We start from the raw sequence: 19,575 nt of genomic DNA on the forward strand, positions 1-19,575 counted from the left end.
CCTACTGGCTTTGAACTCATTGTTTAATTGTAACAAAGACGAGATATTGTAAGGAAGAGGATACTTTGACTTTGCAGTGGGGGGGAGGCCTCAAGCTATTGGGCTTTTTGGGAAGAGACGGTTGCTGTTGGATTTTTAGAAAATTTGCCTTATTAATAGAAAAATCCAATTTACAGCTATTTACCATTTTTGTGGTAAATAGTAACAACGTTACCAGGCTCACTTATACATTTTGAAACTGTAAGGAAGAAGTTGGCAATGAGAGTATTTAATTCCTTAATATTAACTGAAATGGGGCAATGAGTGTGCTCCAGGCAGTTCAGCCTTTGTCAAAAGATTTCCACGCTTGCTGTCCTGCAGGCGGACACTGAAATGAGAGTTGCAATACTGCCGATGTGTATTGTGCCTCTAAATACAGAAGAGAACATCCTTCCTTCAGAGCTTTTCTTTACTCTGGCTTCCTTTCATTGTAGGCTGTTTGAATGTGGTAGTTTCTCTTTTCGTGCTTGACATGTGCGCACACTGCGGAAGTCTAGAGGAAGCACGGTTGTTGTTGCTTGCACAGAGGTGGTGAGAGGCTCAGATGGAGGTCAAAATACTCAAGTCGGGGAGGGAGGGAGAGCGGTGAGAGTATGCACCAAATGCCTTTGAGCAGCCAGCGTCTGGCTGGTGGCCGCTCCTTCCCAGGCCAGCCCTTTGCATTTCTTCTACCTCTGGCAGTAAAACCTGTCCCCGTCCCCACATCTGTTTCTCCCCCAGTCCCCCGCACTGCGTACACTCTCCTGCTTGGGGCTTGGGTTCTGGAGATGCTGCTGAGCTGGCATGAAGAGCTACCAAATTATAGTGTGCAGGAGAGAGCAGCCGTTGCTAGCCAGCCACTCAACTGCCGTTGTCTCCTGGCTGCCCAGCCCAGCTCCATGTGGTGTCTTTCAGCTGGAGCACCACGTCGACACGTGTTGGAGGAGCAGCACCATGCGAGCACACTGCAGGTCCTGACTGCATCCATTGTCTCACACCAGCAGTGCGTAGAAAGACCTGTGCAGCAGTTGTGAGATGGACTGGGAGCGCTCCGCCCTGGTGTGCCTGTGAGCGTGGTGGTTATTCTGCAGTCCCACGGGAGGAAGACACGGATTCCAGTCATGCTTGCTGCCACTCTTTGCTCTCTTGCTGGGTACAAGCAGGGAGAGGGGCGACAGTAATGCCACCTCTGCCCTCCCAGGCATGGTCTGTGACAAAAGTCGGGTGTCAGAACAAGGTCTGGAACAGTGCTGGTTGGTGTTGAGGCTCCCTGTGGGGAGTCAGTTTCACGAAGCATGCCACTGCTGGTTAATTTGTGTTGGCTAAATGAAGCTGCCTGCATCTTAGCAGCTCAGCTTTTGCAGGTCCCCTTCCTTGAGGTAACCAAGGAACCTGACAAAAGAGCCTGGGCAGCTGCCTGCTTCTGTAGGCAGCAGAACAGGGTGTCTCTTACCTGCCCAGTCAATAGGACAATGTCTGGTCTCCAGCTGCAGGTGTACCCAGGTTTGCACAACTATGATGAATGGAACACCGGGATGGCTTAGACAGGGACAAGCGTCACATGTTGCTGCCCCTGCTCTAACAGGTGTAATCTGCAGTGGGGCGGGCAACAATGCCTTAGTTTCCTTCACCAAAGACCATCCAGGAGGGCTGTCTGCTGAGGTCTCAAACTCTCCACACACTGCACAGAGGCCTTCATACCAGTCTCAGGGCAGTAGGTCCCACAGCATGCCCACGGTAGAGCAAATTAAGCGAGTGCACATGTCTGTACGCTAAGTGCCTCACATGAGCCACAAGATCTCCTTTCCTGACTCTCATCTCTCGCAGTCCATCAGCGAGGCTCTTCTCCACCTACAGGTGCCACCTGCCTGGTCACTAAGCAGTTTACAAATGCGATCCAAGAACCACGTGTCCCTACCCACAGATGGAGGACTGGTGATTAGTTTTTGTATTGCATCTTTTTGTGGAAGAATTAGTTGTTTCCTAACTCTTCTTAGTTATAGATGATTTAGGGAGAAAAAAAAGAGCACATCTTTACAGTGCAATAGTAATTTTCCTCCACATTAAACAGATGTGAGGAGGGGGGAGAATGTCACATGATAAATTTGTCGATCTGTACATATCTGTGAGAGACTGAGTCATAAACAAATACAGTAAAAAACAACTGGTCATTGCAAACCCTTTTCCTTATTTTCCACTACATTGTCAGTAACTAGCTGTGCACTGACATATTTTTCTACCTGAATTCTGAGTTTCTACCTTTTTCTAAACTGAATGCAGACAGCATTTGAATTTTCTTTACTTATTCTATGTAGGCAACATGTCTTTGTTTTCAAAGTGATCTACAGATTATCTGAGCTCATCTTCCATGACTGTGCATGTGAGAGTTCTGGTGTCAGCCTTTGCCTGTGGGGAAGGAAAACATAAATACACAGCTTGGCAGTGGCAGCTATAATTTTCTCCACTGTGATTATCCATGACTGAGACTTTGTAGAGCTGCACTCTTAAAAGAACAGATTCCTGGGCCTGGCAATCTGGGAGACAGTTCTGAAAAACAGAGCCAAACCCATGATGCAAACAGATGGAAAATGGTTAGGTCAAGTGACCACAAAAATGGGCCAGAAATAGTAAGCAAACTGCAATTTTTATTCAAGTTTTTCTCTTATTCTGGGCAAAATAGGGAAACGCTGGCTTATTTGCAATTCTACTAAAATACTTTTTATGTTACACTTGAAAAGTGTTTTCTAAAGTCTTGCAAACAATTTGGGTACAAATAATTTGAGGATGTTAGTGTGAAGTAAAATTGCTATTAGTGCTATCATCACAGCTTTTAGGAATTCTCAGCTGAAAATCAGCATTCCATTTTCTTTGAAAGACCAAAGCTTTCTCCCCCAGGTGCTGGTTTTATTTATCCAAATAGTGAATATGCACTTCATGAAGGCTCAATGTCAAGAAAGTACTTTACTGAAAGCATAAACCATGAACCTGGTGGTTTTTTTCATTTTTTTCTTTTTTTCTTTCTGTTATGGCATCAAACTTAAGAAGATTTGTGAGTTTGAAAACTGAATCATCTCAGCTGAAGGCAACTGAACAGACACTGACATTCTGGAGCTGGCAGGCATGCCTGTGCAAACCGCACATGTATTCCTGCAGCAGAATGGAATTACTGTTTACCATTGCTCCCACCTATATTTCCACTTTCATTGCCAAATCTTTTGATGGAAAGTGAGGGTTCGGCTACTCTTCTATCCTCTCTCTTCTGTGGCTTGGGATTGAGATGCCTTTTTTTTTTTTTTTTAATCTCTTACCCCTTCCAGCTGTAGCCTACAATATCTGGCACTGCCTCCCAGATGACTCTCATCTCCCTACTTGCCAATGCAATGTAGCAGGTTGAAAAATGTGGATGCCAACAAAAGGCCTCCACCAGATTATGCAGAGAGCTGGACTCACAGCTTAGTTCTCTGAACCAAATCTATTAGAATCCTAAATTTCAACATGTCTTTCCCATGTTGTCCATAAAACAAACAGGTTGTTTCTGTAGCTTGATTATGACCAAAGGCAGTGCAGGAACTCATCACATGGTTTCTAAAGGAGCTGTCAGATGGAAAGAAGTGGAACTGAGATTAAGGGACAAATACAAAGGGCTACAGCTGTAAATCCAAGAAAGCTCTTAGACTTTATGAGCAGATCTGGTCCATCTTTAAATTTGGAAAGCTGCATGCTTAGGGAGCAAACATAGGTGCCTTCAAACTACGAGCTTCAGTGTCTGTTTTTTTTAATCCAAATTTTATTTTTTGTATAAAGAGTGATAAATTACCTTTATATCACCCATGAGAACAAACAGAGAGCAGTAATCTTCCACATTCAAGGAACTAGTTTGTATGTTTTTGAAATTTTACTAAACAAAAGAATCCTGAATTAGTAAGGATTCCCAAACCCTAATTTCTCTCTAAAAATGAACAAAAAAAAAAATTTAATTTATTTCCCTTCAAGGAGTTTAAGAATTTCAAAAAGTATGTGTAGTATGCAAATCCCCATTCCACTCAAAAGAATTTAAGACGTGTTTGTCCATCACGTCTTCCAGGGACTCTTTCATATGTCAGTCTCCTTTTTTTGAACTCTGGTACTTCTGCAAATCCTGAATCTGGAAAAGAAGTGGAAAATTAAAAACAGGTATGATAAACTACCAACACAACACGTATGCAGATTTAACTATGCGTTTCTCATAACCAGTAACAGACTTTAGCTTTAGCGAGTATGCTCTGTATGAAAAGTATCAACTGCCATAAAATTTCATAGAATATTTCATAGAATGGTTTGGGTTGCAAGGGACTTTGAAGATCATCTAGTACCAACCTTCCTGCCATGTGCAGAGACACCTCCCACCAGACCAGGTTGCTCAAAGTCCTGTCCAACGTGGCCTTGAACACCTCCAGGGATGGGGCAGCCACAGCTTCACTGGGCAACCTGTGCCAGTGCCTCACCGCCCTCACAGTAAAGAATTTCTTCCTGATATCTAATTTAAGACTCCCCTCTTCCAGTTTAAAACCATTCGCCCTCATTCTATCACTACATTCCCTGATAAAGAATCCCTCCCCATCTTTCCTGTAGAATCATAGAATGGTTTAGGTTGGAAAGGACCTTGAAGATCATCGAGTTCCAACCCCCCTGCCATGGGCAGGGACACCTCCCACCAGACCAGGCTGCCCAAGGCCACGTCCAGCCTGGCCTTGAACACCTCCAGGGATGGGGCAGCCGCAGCTTCCCTGGGCAACCTGTGCCAGTGTCTCTTCACCCTCACAGTTAAGAATTTCTTCCTAATATCTCATCTAAATCTCCCCTCGTCCAGTTTGAAGCCATTCCCCCTCATTCTATCACTACACGCCCTTGTAAAAAGTCCCTCCCCATCTTTCCTGTAGCCCCTTTTAGGTACTGGAAGGCTGCTATAATGTCTCCTTGGAGCCTTCTCTTCTCCAGGCTGAACAACCCCAACTCTCTCAGCCTGTCTTCATAGGAGAGGTGCTCCAGCCCTCTGATCATCTTCGTGGCCCTCCTCTGGACCTGTTCCAACAGGTCCATGTTCTTCTTATGTTGGAGGCCCCACAGCTGGACGCAGTCCTCTAGGTGGGGTCTCACCAGAGCAGAGCAGAGGAGCCAAATTACCTCCCTCAACCTGCTGTCTGTGCTGCTTTTTGATGCAGCTCAGGATGCAATTGGCTTTCTGGGCTGTGAGCGCACACGGACAGCTGATATTCAGTTTTTTACATAGCCAGTATCCTGTAACTGGCACTGATAGTCTAAAATTCTGAATACAATAATTTCAGTGGAGATCAGAGCAGATTCTTCTGGTATCATATTTTACAGTATTCTGAAAACACTGTGATCTCCAACTTGATAAGCTTTCTGTAATACTCTTGCCCAGAAGGGCAAATGCACACTTAAATCGGAATCAAGTCAAAAAAGACAAAGTGAGTTTTGGTTTAAATCTTGGAAGAGTTGGCTTATTTTACTTTATTATTCACTAGCCAGGGGAAAAATAAGTGTTCTAAATAGTTCTGCATTCTAATGCCAAAAAAACCCAAAAAAACCCCAGCAACCAAAACCAAAAAACCAAAACTTGTTAATACAGTGAAAGCCTTATGAAGTCCCAAATTTAAGAAATGTGAAATAATACTGGGTGTAAGATTAATGAAATAGAAATAGGCATTTAAATCTTTACTGAAATATTGTGGTTAAGCGTAGTGCAGGTTCCTGGGTTTATTTTGTATAAGGTACTTTATTATTATTACAGGACAATGTGCTGATCAGTAGTAGTAAGTAATGGTTAATATCAGTCTGTACACATATAATGCAAGGACTGGGGGATCATGTCGAGAGGAGAGCCACGAGGATGATCCGAGGGCTGGAGCACCTCTCCTATGAGGAGAGGCTGAGAGAGCTGGGGCCGTTCAGCCTGGAGAAGAGAAGGCTCCGGGGAGATCTTATTGCGGCCTTCCAGTACCTAAAGGGGGCCTACAGGAGGGCTGGGGAAGGACTTTTTACTAGGGCATGTAGTGACAGGACGAGGGGGAATGGCTTTAAACTGGAAGAGGGCAGGTTTAGATTAAACATTAGGAGGAAGTTTTTCACTTTAAGGGTGGTGAGGCACAGGTTGCCCAGAGAGGTTGTGGATGCCCCATCCCTGGAGGTGTTCAAGGCCAGGCTGGACATGGCCTTGGGCAGCCTGGTCTGGTGGGGGGTGTCCCTGCCCATGGCAGGGGGGTTGGAACTAGATGATCTTTAAGGTCCTTTCCAACCTAAGCCATTCTATAATTCTATGAAATACTGTTAACTACCCAGCAATGCTCCAGGTCTCAATTTTAATCCCAATGGAGAGGCAACAGGTCTGTTCAGAGTTTCTGTATGCACATTTTAATTTACATAGGATGAAAATTAAAAGCAGTTCACCATATCCAATTAACTTTTCCTCTTTTTATTTCCATAAATGCTTTAAGCAGCCCATGATACATAATGATATCAATTAGTTAATTGTGTTTTCATGAATGAGTCTGATCTAATTATGAAAGCATTTAATGCCGTGCTGACCTAGCTGTACCACCAAGAGATTTAATGACAGGCAGCAACAGAGAAAACATAAATTAAATCACCTGTACTAGGAGTTAGGAACTTGATTTGAGAAGCTTAATCTTGGATTTTTAAAGAGTGTGGCACCTCACTTATAGGGAAGCAGCAGAATTTAAAAAATACTACAATATACAATACAGCAATACTTAGTCTGACAGGGACTAGACATGCTTTCTTACTTTTAAGACATATTAGGCTTATCAAAAAAGGTCTCAGGCTAACTATATTTGAGAAGGTAAACCAAGGATAAGAAAACTACAAAAAAAGAGAAGCCTGAAGGTTTTATATAAGGAGGTGTCCCTGACTGTGGCAGGGGGGCTGGAACTAGATGTTCTTCAAGGTCCCTTCCAACCTAAACCATTCTATGATTCTATGACTAGGTACATCTTCAGGGTACATAAAGTTTTGAAATAAACACTATACCATCTATTTGAAGAAATATGCTTTGGAATGACTTCAAAATGGTGAGATGGAGGGTTTAGCCCTGGAAATATTAGCTAAAAAAAAATATTCCAAGAATAAGGGAACTGTATGAAACAAACTTAGAAAGTTGTCAGAGTGAAATTCTTACTCCATTAACACCAACAGCAAAACACAGCCATGTAGTAGTATCTAAATTTCACTCTATAAATTTGCTGAATCTATTTTTTGCCCTTTAGAAAACATAATTTCTAGTCTTTTCTTCCTCCTTTTGTTCAAACCTATGTTTACAAAATAATCTTTCCCATAACTTTTAAAATAATTCTGGCATGTTTATTATGCACATTTCAGGCAGTGTCAAAGAGAGAAGAGGCTGAAGCTCACAATATTGGAGAACTAGACTTTTCAATATTTTACCATGGAAAAATAATGGCAGTAACTTTTTTTTTTTATATATATTCCTTATGCTCCAAAGAGAAAATAAATATTTAGGAACCTTTTATCACAAAAGAAATATATATACAAGTAAGTTTTTTATTAAAGGAAACATGCAACTGTTGGGTTGGGTTGGGTTGGGTTGGATTGGATTGAACAACTATTTGAAGAAAATATAAAATTTAGTCTTACAGACAGTCCAGTAGAACTACAAACAGATTTTCAGCAAATTCTGCTTGCTTTGGACTTACCTGTTCTATTTTTCCCTTTTGTCCATAAGAATGGTGGACTTTGTTTTCTCTTTCCTTTAGATCCTCTACCTATTTGGTGAAAATTCAGACTTTGAGGCTCAGCTAGGTCAACAAAGAAATCAGAGAGAAAACCATCAGATGCAAATGAATCACATGGGCCTGTGGATGAAGAGTCATTCCATGGTGTCTGGTCAATCAGAATTTCTGGGGTCCTAAATGTTGTGTCTCTAAATTCCAGAAAACTCTTAGAGCTCTCCTGAGGTGCACAATCACTGAAAGTTGCAAATAAATCCTCTTTTTTGGAGTTTTTGGAAGAATGATCTGAGCTATATTGCATACTGGAAGGCTGTCTTCGAAGATGAAGAGAATTTGAAACATCTAGATGAGCAAAATCTTCACAGTCGTTTGGCACGGGGAAGAAATTCTGCTTCCTTCCCATAATTGTTTCTGAAGAACATGATTTCTTTTGCATATAGCTTGGAAGATCAGAGTCAAAAACACCCTGATGATGATTCAGTGGGGGAAGTATGGCTTCAGAATTCATATGAGAAGTTCCTGGTAGAGAAAAAATTGAAACATTCTGTTTGGAGAATGAAAAATTATTTCTCTACATTTTACAGAAAACCAAGATGCCATTGAGCATTTTGATAGCAGTATGCCTCCTCAGCATAACTGACCTTTCCATGATTACAGAAGCACAGAATCCCAGAATGGTCAGGGTTGGAAGGGACCTCTGGAGATCATCCAGTCCAAGCCCCCCGCCAGAGCAGGGCCACCTACAGCACGTTACACAGGACAGCGTCCAGGCGGGTTTTGAATGTCTCCAGAGTGGGAGACTCCACCACCTCTCTGGGCAGCCTGTGCCAGTGCTCCACTACCCTCAAAGTAAAGAAGTTCCTCCTCATGTTAAGATGGAACTTCCTATGCTCAAGTTTGTGCCTGTTACCTCTTGTCCTATCACTGGGCACCACTGAAAAAAGACTGCTCCCATCCCCCTGGCACCCTCCCTTTAAGTATTTGTAAGTATTGATAAGATCCCCCCTCAGTCTTCTTTTCTCTAGACTAAAAAGACCAAAGTGCCTCAGTCTTTCCTCATATGAGAGATGTTCTAATCCCCTAATCATCTTCGTTGCCCTTTGCTGGACCCTCTCCAGCAGTTCCCTGTCCTTCTGGAACTGGGGAGCCCAGTAAGGGACACAATACTCCAGATGTATGTACTCCCTTGATCTGCTGGCCACACTCTTTTTCTTGATGCACCCCAGGATGCCATTCGCCTTCTAGGCCACCAGGGCACATTGCTGGCTCTTGGTTGTAGAACAAAAGATAAAGATTCTAATACACTCAGATTTTCACTTGGTTTCAAAAAAGACACATTTTCCTAGTAATTCAAGATATTACCTGGGCTGTTTTGTGTCTTACCAAGCAGCTCTAAAGACTGATGATTTTCTTTATAATCTGGACAGAATGCGTTGAAGTTATTCTGGTTTTCTAGGGGTGATGCACCTTTCACCACTCTATCTAGTGGAGCGGCAGTATTTAGGCTGTATGAAGACGTCATGTCACTAAAATGCTGAAACAAAAAAAAAAGATACTTGAAGAGTGTTTATAGTACACGTCTACACTGTCAAACATAGAAAGTTAACCCAGTTATTAGGATTCTAAGATGTATAATTTTTTGTTTACTGGAAAAAAAGAAGACTTACCAATACAGAAGGAGGGGCATGTACAGTAGGCAATGTGCCACATATCTGAAATCTATAAACACAGTAAATAATAGCCTGTCTCTTTAAACACAGGAAAATCAATACGTTAATATACTTTACTCTCCTTCATTAGTCCAGGACTGTAGGAAGTTGTGTCTGCAATGGATTGGCGCATATCATACATCATAGAGGAATTAAACTCATGAGAACTTTTCCTGTTTTTCAGTCAGTAAACATGGCTTTAGACATATGCAGTTATTACACTAATATGCACAAGTTGATATTCAGTGCCCAAATAAGGACCCAGTTCACTTGCTCCTTCACATTAACTGAATGCTTCTGATGTGGAAGTTTGTCCTCCCGTTTTCTAGACTGATAAAAGCTGTGCATTTTTTATCTAATTAGCTGACTATAATCAGTCTGTAATTTTCCCTGACTTGGCCCAACTGAAACAGTAGGAACACACAATTCTAACTGCAGAGTGAACACTTTAGTGAATGGACTTCTTCATCTTAACCTCTAGGGCTCTTTCAAATGTTTAGTACTATGAATTTATCAGAGGTGGGTTTCTCATTGTGCAAGAAGATGGAAGGAAGGAAGGAACGGAGGAAGGAGGGAAGAAAAGAAGGAAGGGAAGAAAGAAGGAAGGAAGGAGGGAGGAAGAAAAGAAGGGGTGAGGGAGGGAGGAAGAAAGGAAGGGAGGGACAAAAGTCCTGCAAATACTTAACTGGAAAACATTTCTTATACTAGGGCAATATATAAGCTTGTATGCTGATACAATACTTGATACGATGAAACTTGAAGAGGAAGCTGATCAAATAAGTATTTTTCCAGTCAAGGAAATGTTCTAATAATTTTCATATGAACATAATGGTGATTTGACAAAATCTGCTGAGAATTAGCAGGGTCAACATTTTAGATACGAATGATATTCTAAAGCATATCATTTTTTTTAAATGATACCAGTAAATGTGCGTGTAGATTCAGATTAAAAAAAACCCTGTATTACAACAGTGCAAAAAGCTTGATCTAATACGTAAATTAATTTTGGCCAACCTTTAAAACCTTTTTTGGAACCTCTGGCAGAAGTTCCTGAAGTTGATCAAAGCTTGCAAGAAACAATCTGTTCAGCGAAGATCCCTTCTTTAACATAAACTGAGCAACCAGAGGGTTGATACATGGAAAAGTAAGCAGGTATTTCTCTGTCTGGAAATTGAAATGACTTTGTTAGCGTGACATCTGACAAACTTTTTTTCCCTTTTTTTCTGTTTCTACATAATGATATCCCTATGAATAGGTGATACAGTATATCATAGAAATAGAGCTTAAAAGTGCACTTTTATAGCCAGATTAAAACTTTTTTTTTTACTATGGATGTAACAGTGTATCATTTTTGCAAAAGAGTAAGTTCTGCATAATAATTTGATAAAAAAAAGCACAGTCTAAAGATGTTTCCATTCTAAAGAATGAAATCAGTGAATCATGTAAACTTGATTTGAAAACTCATTAGCAGATTTACCATTTATTCTCTATTTTGAAGAGAATTACCTAAGTCAAGATAAACTGAGAAAGCTGGTTTTGTTTTACAAAAATTACACTTGTCAACAGCAATGAGACAGGTGCCAAAATCAGGAGTTGCTATGGGAGGTTGAGTGTCACACAGAAGGCGGCAAGTTGAGAGCTGTAGCATTTCAGGAAAGTCAGCTTCCAGTTCCTGACTTTCATAAGCTCTGCATTCAACAGATGCCAAGATGTAATACCTTTAACAGAGACTAAATATAATCAATGACTCCTCTCAGTTTTTTACCAGAATCCTTAACCTCTAAATTGGAAAACCTATAATCCAATATTCTATACTTGAAAGGCCACACCAATACCTGCTTTAAAATGCTTCTGAATTTTGCAAAAGCCAAAAGGATCTTGGCTTTACAAGAGTTCAAAGCTTCCGCATAAAATGAACAAATCCATATTTTTAATTTGGAAACCTTAATATAAAAGTTAAATAACATCATATATTTGACTGTGATTGATGGACCTGATCCAGCATTTACTGTAAATATCCAATATCTACTACTGCATAAGAAGATAAACAAATTTCTACTATCTTGTATTAAAGCAAGTCTGTAAGCAACACCATTGATTCAGTAATGGATCAGCACTGATGGATTTGGCTTCCTGCCCAAGTGAGCCATTGTATGTTCATCTTTCACAATTTGTATAGTTTTTTAAACTTAGTGCCTAGAACTGTACACACTGGCTGGCAGATGTGGACAATAAACTTCTCCACTGGTTAATTGTGCAAGCACAGGGAAAGTCCAAGTTGCACATAATTCTGCCGGCAAGGATGACAGAAAAATTATATATATATGTGTACATATATATGCATATATATAAAAATATGTATGTGTGTGTATATATAAATAAGTATTTATTTTAACAATATATTTTAAGAGAACAATAATAAACCCTAGAACTTTATGAGTCTGAGAACCAGGAAGAAAACAGTGTAATTTAATGCAAAGATAAGCAAACCTCAGACGGCAAGACAGAAAGCCAGGATTTGTCCAGCCACTCATAAGGACTGATACCAGATGCTATCAAAATGTTGTCAGCAATCTGACGAATTACCAGAGCTGTCTCTTCAATCCCTGGCATAAGAACTACCTAAAAGTGATACATAGCATTTTTGGTTAAAATTTACACTAAGGGATGTCTTAATTTGCTACAGAAGTTAAATGCGAAAGCTGAAAGGTGACCCTGAACACAACAGCTGGTAATGTAGAGTAATTAAACCTGATCCATGCTTATCGTGCAGAGGAACTCCAACCTCTGACCACTAGCCCGGCCACAAATTACACTCCTTATTTATTAAAATCCTTATTTATGCAAATGTAGGTGAAATTAGTTTATTTTATAGGCCTTTAATGTGTGATCAATTTTATGGGTATAATACAAGTTCCTAATACAAGGTAATTCTGAAATGCCTACTATAGACTAAGAAAACATGTGACACTTTGAAGGTATAACTAATTTCCACACAAACTACACTGCTGATCACATGGAATGAAAAAAGCTTTGTCCTCTCTTTAACCTTCATTTAACTAGATAAATTTGAAACAAATTTTAATATGCAAATAAGTAAAAAATTGCCTGCAAAGATGCTACTTCATACAAAAGACATAAGTTACAGACATCAAGTTGGTAAACTGAATGAAACTTTTGCCCCATTTTTAAATGTTGATTATTCTCGATACTGCATTTTCTGATTTATAATGACAAAAGTTACTTTATCTTGCCACATTAAGAAAAAGCAAACTAGCTGACAGCAGAAAAAAATACACTTTCTTTTATTCTACTACATCAGTGACATAATATTAACCTGAAACTTCAAATTAAGACATAAGCAGGATTAATACACGTTCTAATTATTGATAAAATTAAAGGTACAATCTCATTTCTTGACTCCTAGTCACAAAACCACTTCAGCTGCTATTTGAATCTGATTCAACTTGTACTAGAGTCAACACAGTCTTTTCACTAACTTCAGCAGCACTGAATTAAGCTCCTCTCTCTTATTTTAGTAATTTTGAGCTATTCTATTTTTGACGTAGAATGCATACTTGATTAAGCACTTCAGAAATATCATACAGTGAAGATTAAGACAGGAAGGTTGTTACCAAAAAATTACCTTCACTTCAAAGTCTTCTGATTTCTGTGTAAGTTCAATTAGAGTGGCATAAATTAAGACAAGGTTAAGCAGAGTATCTCCCCTGAGACTGTACCTACAAAACAGTTTCATTGGACTGTTAATATTTATTATACACATATAATAATTCCAAAATGTTTTTTTTCCACGTGTTAATAAATGTCTGTTTCATTTCCTGAATTCCAAATACTAGTACAGTTTGAGCACTAATATCTGTGAAAAGAGAACTAGGTCACACTGAGTGACTGAGTGCTGAAGGATGCACTGTGAGCAGGAAAATAGAGTCAACCCACAGCAAAGCAAGCCTGGCCTGAAGCAGAAGGACTGTATCAGGGTCAGTCACTGGAGAAAAATCATACAGAGAGGAAAGGTGATGCATGGAAAATTTGCCACTTGCTTATAGAAAAAATATCTCACAATAGGTAGTAAAGGATGGATTGGAAAAACACTTGAAGAATGTCTCCCTATTGCAAATGATATACAGTGATGCTAACACAGTAATTCACAACCATTTACTTGTAGCAGTTAATTTACTTCAAACAGTCATAAAGAATAATTCCAGTGGTTAACATGCTTAGTCTTGTGAAATTTCTGGACCTCTTGATTTGAAATACCCCTCACATTAGCATTACCTGCCTCAAGTCCTACTGTTTTACAACTACTTCTTTCTCTCTTGTGTAAGACTAAAAAGATTGTAACGCATGAAAAACATCTTTGCTAACTTTTTTGGGGGTCTCCTGTGATCACTGTCATGTCTATCCTTCCACTGAGTTTTTCAGTACCAGCATGACAACATTGTAACTAAGTGAAATGTCCAAAGCACACTAGAAGTACAAGCTTACAATATCCATATTGTTGTAAGAGAAATGTGTTCCTACAGAGAAATTCAAAGAACAGTGTTAGCTTGTTCTAATAAGCAGCTTCCTTTAGTGACAAGTTTGTTTTAAGAATGCCAAGATAACAGAAGAATTTGATAACTTACTCTAAACTCATTCTTTCTCTGGAATAGAAAAGAATCCAGCAGCATGTATACTGGAGGGATAATGCCATCAGCTTCGACATCACATTGTCACAGGATTTCTCATGATCTAGTTCTTCCACGCTCTACCAAAAAAGTAATATAAAAAGTAAAATATAAATAAATGTATTACCATGGCTGTCACAAGCTTTTATTGTGCACTGCTGTATTATGCAGAAGTTAGATCAAACATAACTACAGCTAAATAATATAGGTATTAAAAACATATCTGGGAGTTAGAAAAACTAGGCTATTTTCCCAACTTTTATTTTGTTTGACCTTTAAAAAGTTGATTCACTGCTTCATGCTTCTTTATCCCTTCTGTAAAAAGGAAATGCTGCTACCAACCTTTTAGGATGTTCTTAAGATTTTTGAGAACTTTAGTAATGCACAATACTGTTATAAACTTCTGATGCGCTTGCTTAACCCATACAAATCATATTATACCTACACTGAGTACCTAAAGTACAAGTTTGCTAATTGCAGTAGCATTTGCAGTAGCACGTAGAAATGTCTGTGTCGTGCTTGCAATACTAATTGATTATTTTATTCTTTATCTATCTTTCAGCACTAGTTCTTCTACCTGTAAAGTCATCTGTCTCACTGCATACCAGAATTTAAGTATTATATTATTGTCTAAACAATCACTTTTTATTAAAAATAGGACAAATTACTCTCTAGACTAATTCAGACAACTATCTGAAATGGAAGTAAAATGCATACTGGCAAGAGAATACAGTCACAGATACTTTTAATTGGTTATTACAATATTCCTTTCTAGAACTCTATTTTCAAGTGTATATCCTTTAGCTATATTTAATACAATCCAACATCAGGTCAGCTGTTACACTGAAGAAATGTAGGTACAGGCATGAGAACATTTTAAATTAGTCAAACCAGCACAAACAGAATTTTGGAGTTAATGAATATGGAAATAATTTGTGAGACAATGCATGAGTTAAGTATGATTACAAGGAAGGAAACATATGTTAGCAGGCTGCAGATATGGCCTAGAAGAGACCCAATGCATAACAGAATTTGGACATTCGAGCTTCATTTTGTACCTGCAAAAAGATAGCAGTGCGTTCATCTATTGTCAACACAACATATCGATCTGTACTTCCAAAGAGCCTTAAGGAGTAATTACTGCTTCTTTCAATAAAGGTAATGCTGTACCTGAAGAAGTAAAATTATTTTATTAGATCTCAGTTAAGTAAAATAATAAGGTTTTCTTAAAGGAAATTCGTATCATACATCTCAATACAATCTTTTAAATTACACAGTCTTTCGATACCTTGATCTTTCCCAAATACTCAAGTTTACTTTAAGACACATTCAAAGAATACACACGAATGTAGCAGTGACTTAATGAAATATTATTGGATTAATTCAATTATGTTGCTAACTGCACCAAATATGACCTTGATACACAGACTTTGAGTTTACAAAAAAAAAAAAAAAAAGACGTAATACAGAAACTTAGATAAATCAAGAAAATATAGTTAGATACTCCTTTTGAGTAATTAAATGTATATTGCATTTCTTTTCTTCCTTTCATGATTCCGCAGCACAGGGAAAGCAAACTGCGTGAAAACTCCCTGACTGTCATTGGTATGATCCTAAATTTTTCTGAGTGAATGAGAACTGCCAACAGCACAGGCTCCTGTTACCAGCTGTGTGAGCAAAGACTCGCTGAATGAACAGCATACAGTTAGGGCTTTAGGTGAGTCTTGGCTGAGTAAGGGAGGAAGTTATGAAGAGACCATTCTCATACTACTTGGCCTTATCCCTAGGAAACGTGAGGGAGCTAAACCCGAATCAGCCAGCAGTACGCCCTCTAGAAACTTGTATGGACAGTGTATTCAGACATTAACAAAAAAAGTGAATTAGTAGCTCTTCTGAAACTATGCAGCTCTTTGCTCACCTATTTAATTACTTCATCAGTGCTAAAAGGAGCTAGTGAGAAAGTACTAAAAAAGCATTCCTGGCTGTTTAGCTTACGGCCAGGCTGAACACAGAATCGGAACAGGTCAGAGTTTAAAAGTGCATGTCAAATTAAATGTTCAGATTTTAAATGTCAAACATATAATTGAACTGTAATTAGACACTGCTCAAAAATGATTTCACAGTTGACTCTTGGATACAGCAAGGATCAAAACTGGACAACTCTGCAGCAACATGGTGAAATCAGCCATCTGTATCTCTGGCACTATGTCTAAGAGATGTTGCTACTCTGTCTCCTTATTTGTTTTTTTTTCTCCCCATGATAAAAGGTACTTTTATCAGGTACTTAATATTGTGAAAGCAAAAGAGAAGAAAATTATGTCAAATAAAATAATATACACGTGAAATGATTAACATACATTAAATTTTTTGTACAGGTTAAAAAGTATTCAAAACTAAGTGAATATTAGATCTGAATTTTACAAATATGGTAGGGATTTTTTTTAACTTAGCCTCTCCCAAAAGCTGTGATGTATCAGAAAATGAGACTGCTTTTCTCTTGTTCATTGGTTTTATTTTTAGCATAGCTCCGGTAGATAAAATGCAAAAAATCAAAAAGCAGTTTTTGTGAAGAATTAAATACAAAGTCTTCCAAGCACCAAGAAGCATGAAACAAAAAAAAATGTTTTGGAGTAAGATGATTTTCAGGGAAAAGTAGACAACTAAAAAGGTTGTTTTGACTAAAAGTGCCAACTCATCATTAAAATAAACAAATCAGCCAATTCCACTCCAGTTGAATTGTGTGTGGACCTACAGAATTAAGCTACCGACTCCAGCAGAAAAATTATCTTCTTGTCTCTTCAAATACTAATAGTGTAATTGCAGTAATGTACCCGATAGCCAAGTAAATGGCTACTACATGATACAGCAGAACAAGATACATGTCCTGGAAAACTGCAAATAAATAGTCAATAAAAATAAATAGGTTATTTTCACTCACTTGGATTCCAAAAGCTGAAGAATGTCTGGCATATTAAGAAGACCTTCAGTTGCCAGAAATACATATGGAATCTGTACCTCCAGAAGAAATGAACCACAGTGATTCCCTGAAACATTTTGTATATGTAAGGTAGTAGTTTCATAAGCAAAAAACTAAAGATACATTCAGGTATTTAAATAGACATATCTTTTAAAAATGTAGTTTTTATTCATCCCGATTAAAATGTTTCCATTATATGCTTTTTTGTTCTTTTTTTTTCCCCAAAGTACACTCTTCTGAATGTCTTTGAAACTTTATAATTTATTTTCCTTTAGATCTACAGCAACATCCCCTTAGGATGAGGAAGGGTGGATACAGCTTGTAGGAACTGTAAACAACCTGTGAACTTGGCACACGTCTTCTATCAACCAACATTGACTACTACATCCTGGCCAAAACTAAGCTCACACCCTCAGAAAAACACCTTCCTTTCTTGCTGTAAAGACAAACTTGTTTGCTTGGCTTTAGCCTTCATAATTTGTTACTCATTCTCTTCCACAGGCACATGAATGTAGCATTTGAGGGAACAGAAAATGCTTCCCTTTCATATGCCAGGCCAATTGTTTATAAGAATTCTGAAGAGCACTTACCCATTTGTATTGTTTCAGGGAGGGTGGTTTTAAAAGTCATGTAAGTAACATTCATATTTTTGCACACATTTTTCCAGCAAGAGTTTTCAGAATAATCATATTCCATTACTAATGAGAAGTGTGTCCAAGGGAAGTCAGCTCCGATTTGCTGATTATGTACAATAACACAGGAATATCTACTAAGGCTTAAAAAACCAACAAAATATTCATAACATTAAGTTCACGTAGAATTACCCTCAGAACAAAATAAACACATTTTTACTTTGAAGAGTTATCACTGTTTAAAGTCTGTTTACGGAAAAGAATTTACCTTTCCTGAATTTAAAACTGTAATTTCTTTAAAATTTAATTTAAAAATTAAAAGCTGTACTTCCCTTCCTCCAATTATCTACCTAAACTATTCATATTTTCCTGCAACATAATAATTTCTCATTATTTCTGCCTTATGCCCTTTCCCCCCACCTTTTTTTTAAACATGTAAAACAAAGATGTTTTTCTACACATTTTTCTAAACAAGCTTTTGTAAAACATGCAAAACAAAACAAAAAGTTAAAAACATGCAATTCATGTTTTCTAAAAGTTACTCTAAGCCTCACAACTAAGCGTTTTACTACAGTGAGGACAAACTTCTCCCCTCCAAGAATGAAGCTGTAGATCCATATTTTGAAATTTTTACTCCAGACTGGAAAGTCCCATGGAAATGAACAAAAGTAACAAAAGATTCACTGACGTTAGTCCTGAGTAAAGACTTTGTTCTCAAAAATCAAGAATTTAACTTACTTGCTTATGATATCTTTGCAACCTAAAAAGGTTCCTTTTTTCTCAGAATTCAAATCCATAGCTTTTAAACCTGCATAAAAAGAATGAGCCTCTGCAGGTATGAATCAATGCACAGCAGTAAGCAGCAAATGTGGAACAACACAAGATATTAAAATTTTATGTATTACATTGTCTGTCTTGACAAGTCCTAAACAATTTCAGATTGCACTGATGGGTATAATGATTTAGAAGCTTCCATTTTCTTAAGCCAAGGAAGAAGTGGTTTTTCCATGCCTCACAAACTCACAATGCGATTATCTTAAAATGAAAAATTAAAGGCTAGTGTAAAAGGAAGTATCTTTGCCCCTTTATCATTTAAATTCCTTTACGATCTCTACACACTTCAAGTTTTACAGGTATGACTGGAAGATGTAGCTAAAAAGCGATATTTGAATAACACAAATGCCTCTCTTCAGAAGTTTAGTTAGTTGCATTGACCAATGTTTGTAACCAAGTCCTAAGATCTTAAAATAAACAAAATACTTTTCTTTAAATATTATTATTAATAAAAGCATTGTGAACATGCCTCCTCCCTTTCAAAACATTCTAAAAGACAGGCTTTCTTCTTTTAACAGCACAGGAAATTTAACTTTATTTTTAAAGGCAAAAGAACAATATAATACATGACACGGTTGACAAGGTTCAAGCAAGAAGGAGTTACCAAAATGGGTTTCAAAAAGCAATATGAAAGGAATCAGTGGCTTGCTCTAAGCATAAGTACAGGCTCAAATAACTCTCTGAAATAGGTTTCTTTTACCAGCTGAATCTGTGATGCTGAACAAGCTTGTACAAAAATTACTTACAGGTAAAATGATGAATTGATGAAAGTGTTGCTTGTATCAGCGGGGGGCTGGGATATAAGAAATAGTATATATTTTTTTTTCCTTGAGTTTAATAGATTGCTACAGCTTATGCTTACATATTCAGCAAATTAGCGAACAAGGTCAGCAACAGATGGCTAAGGGAAATCATGATCTGTACCTAACTACTCATTTAAGGTTTTACGCT

At 38.2% G+C, this 19,575-nt stretch overlaps 1 protein-coding gene across 1 annotated transcript in view; it reads right to left on the reverse strand.

Moving 5' to 3' along the window:
* Positions 1-4,061: 4,061 nt before the first annotated feature.
* The window catches only part of LOC104283894 (chromosome unknown open reading frame, human C9orf84), a gene marked incomplete at its 5' end in the record, with an annotated part of 42,167 nt that continues 26,653 nt past the window's right edge, over positions 4,062-19,575 (reverse strand). The window contains 11 exons of the mRNA XM_009882132.1: positions 4,062-4,162; positions 7,749-8,303; positions 9,147-9,318; positions 10,508-10,657; positions 11,984-12,115; positions 13,140-13,233; positions 14,140-14,261; positions 15,240-15,351; positions 17,120-17,225; positions 17,749-17,927; positions 18,529-18,598. Of these exons, the coding sequence (XP_009880434.1) occupies positions 4,062-4,162; positions 7,749-8,303; positions 9,147-9,318; positions 10,508-10,657; positions 11,984-12,115; positions 13,140-13,233; positions 14,140-14,261; positions 15,240-15,351; positions 17,120-17,225; positions 17,749-17,927; positions 18,529-18,598 (1,793 nt within the window). The remainder of the gene's footprint in view (positions 4,163-7,748; positions 8,304-9,146; positions 9,319-10,507; positions 10,658-11,983; positions 12,116-13,139; positions 13,234-14,139; positions 14,262-15,239; positions 15,352-17,119; positions 17,226-17,748; positions 17,928-18,528; positions 18,599-19,575) is intronic.

Source organism: Charadrius vociferus, unplaced genomic scaffold (assembly GCF_000708025.1).
Source record: "Charadrius vociferus isolate BGI_N301 unplaced genomic scaffold, ASM70802v2 scaffold693, whole genome shotgun sequence".
Classification (NCBI taxonomy): domain Eukaryota; kingdom Metazoa; phylum Chordata; class Aves; order Charadriiformes; family Charadriidae; genus Charadrius; species Charadrius vociferus.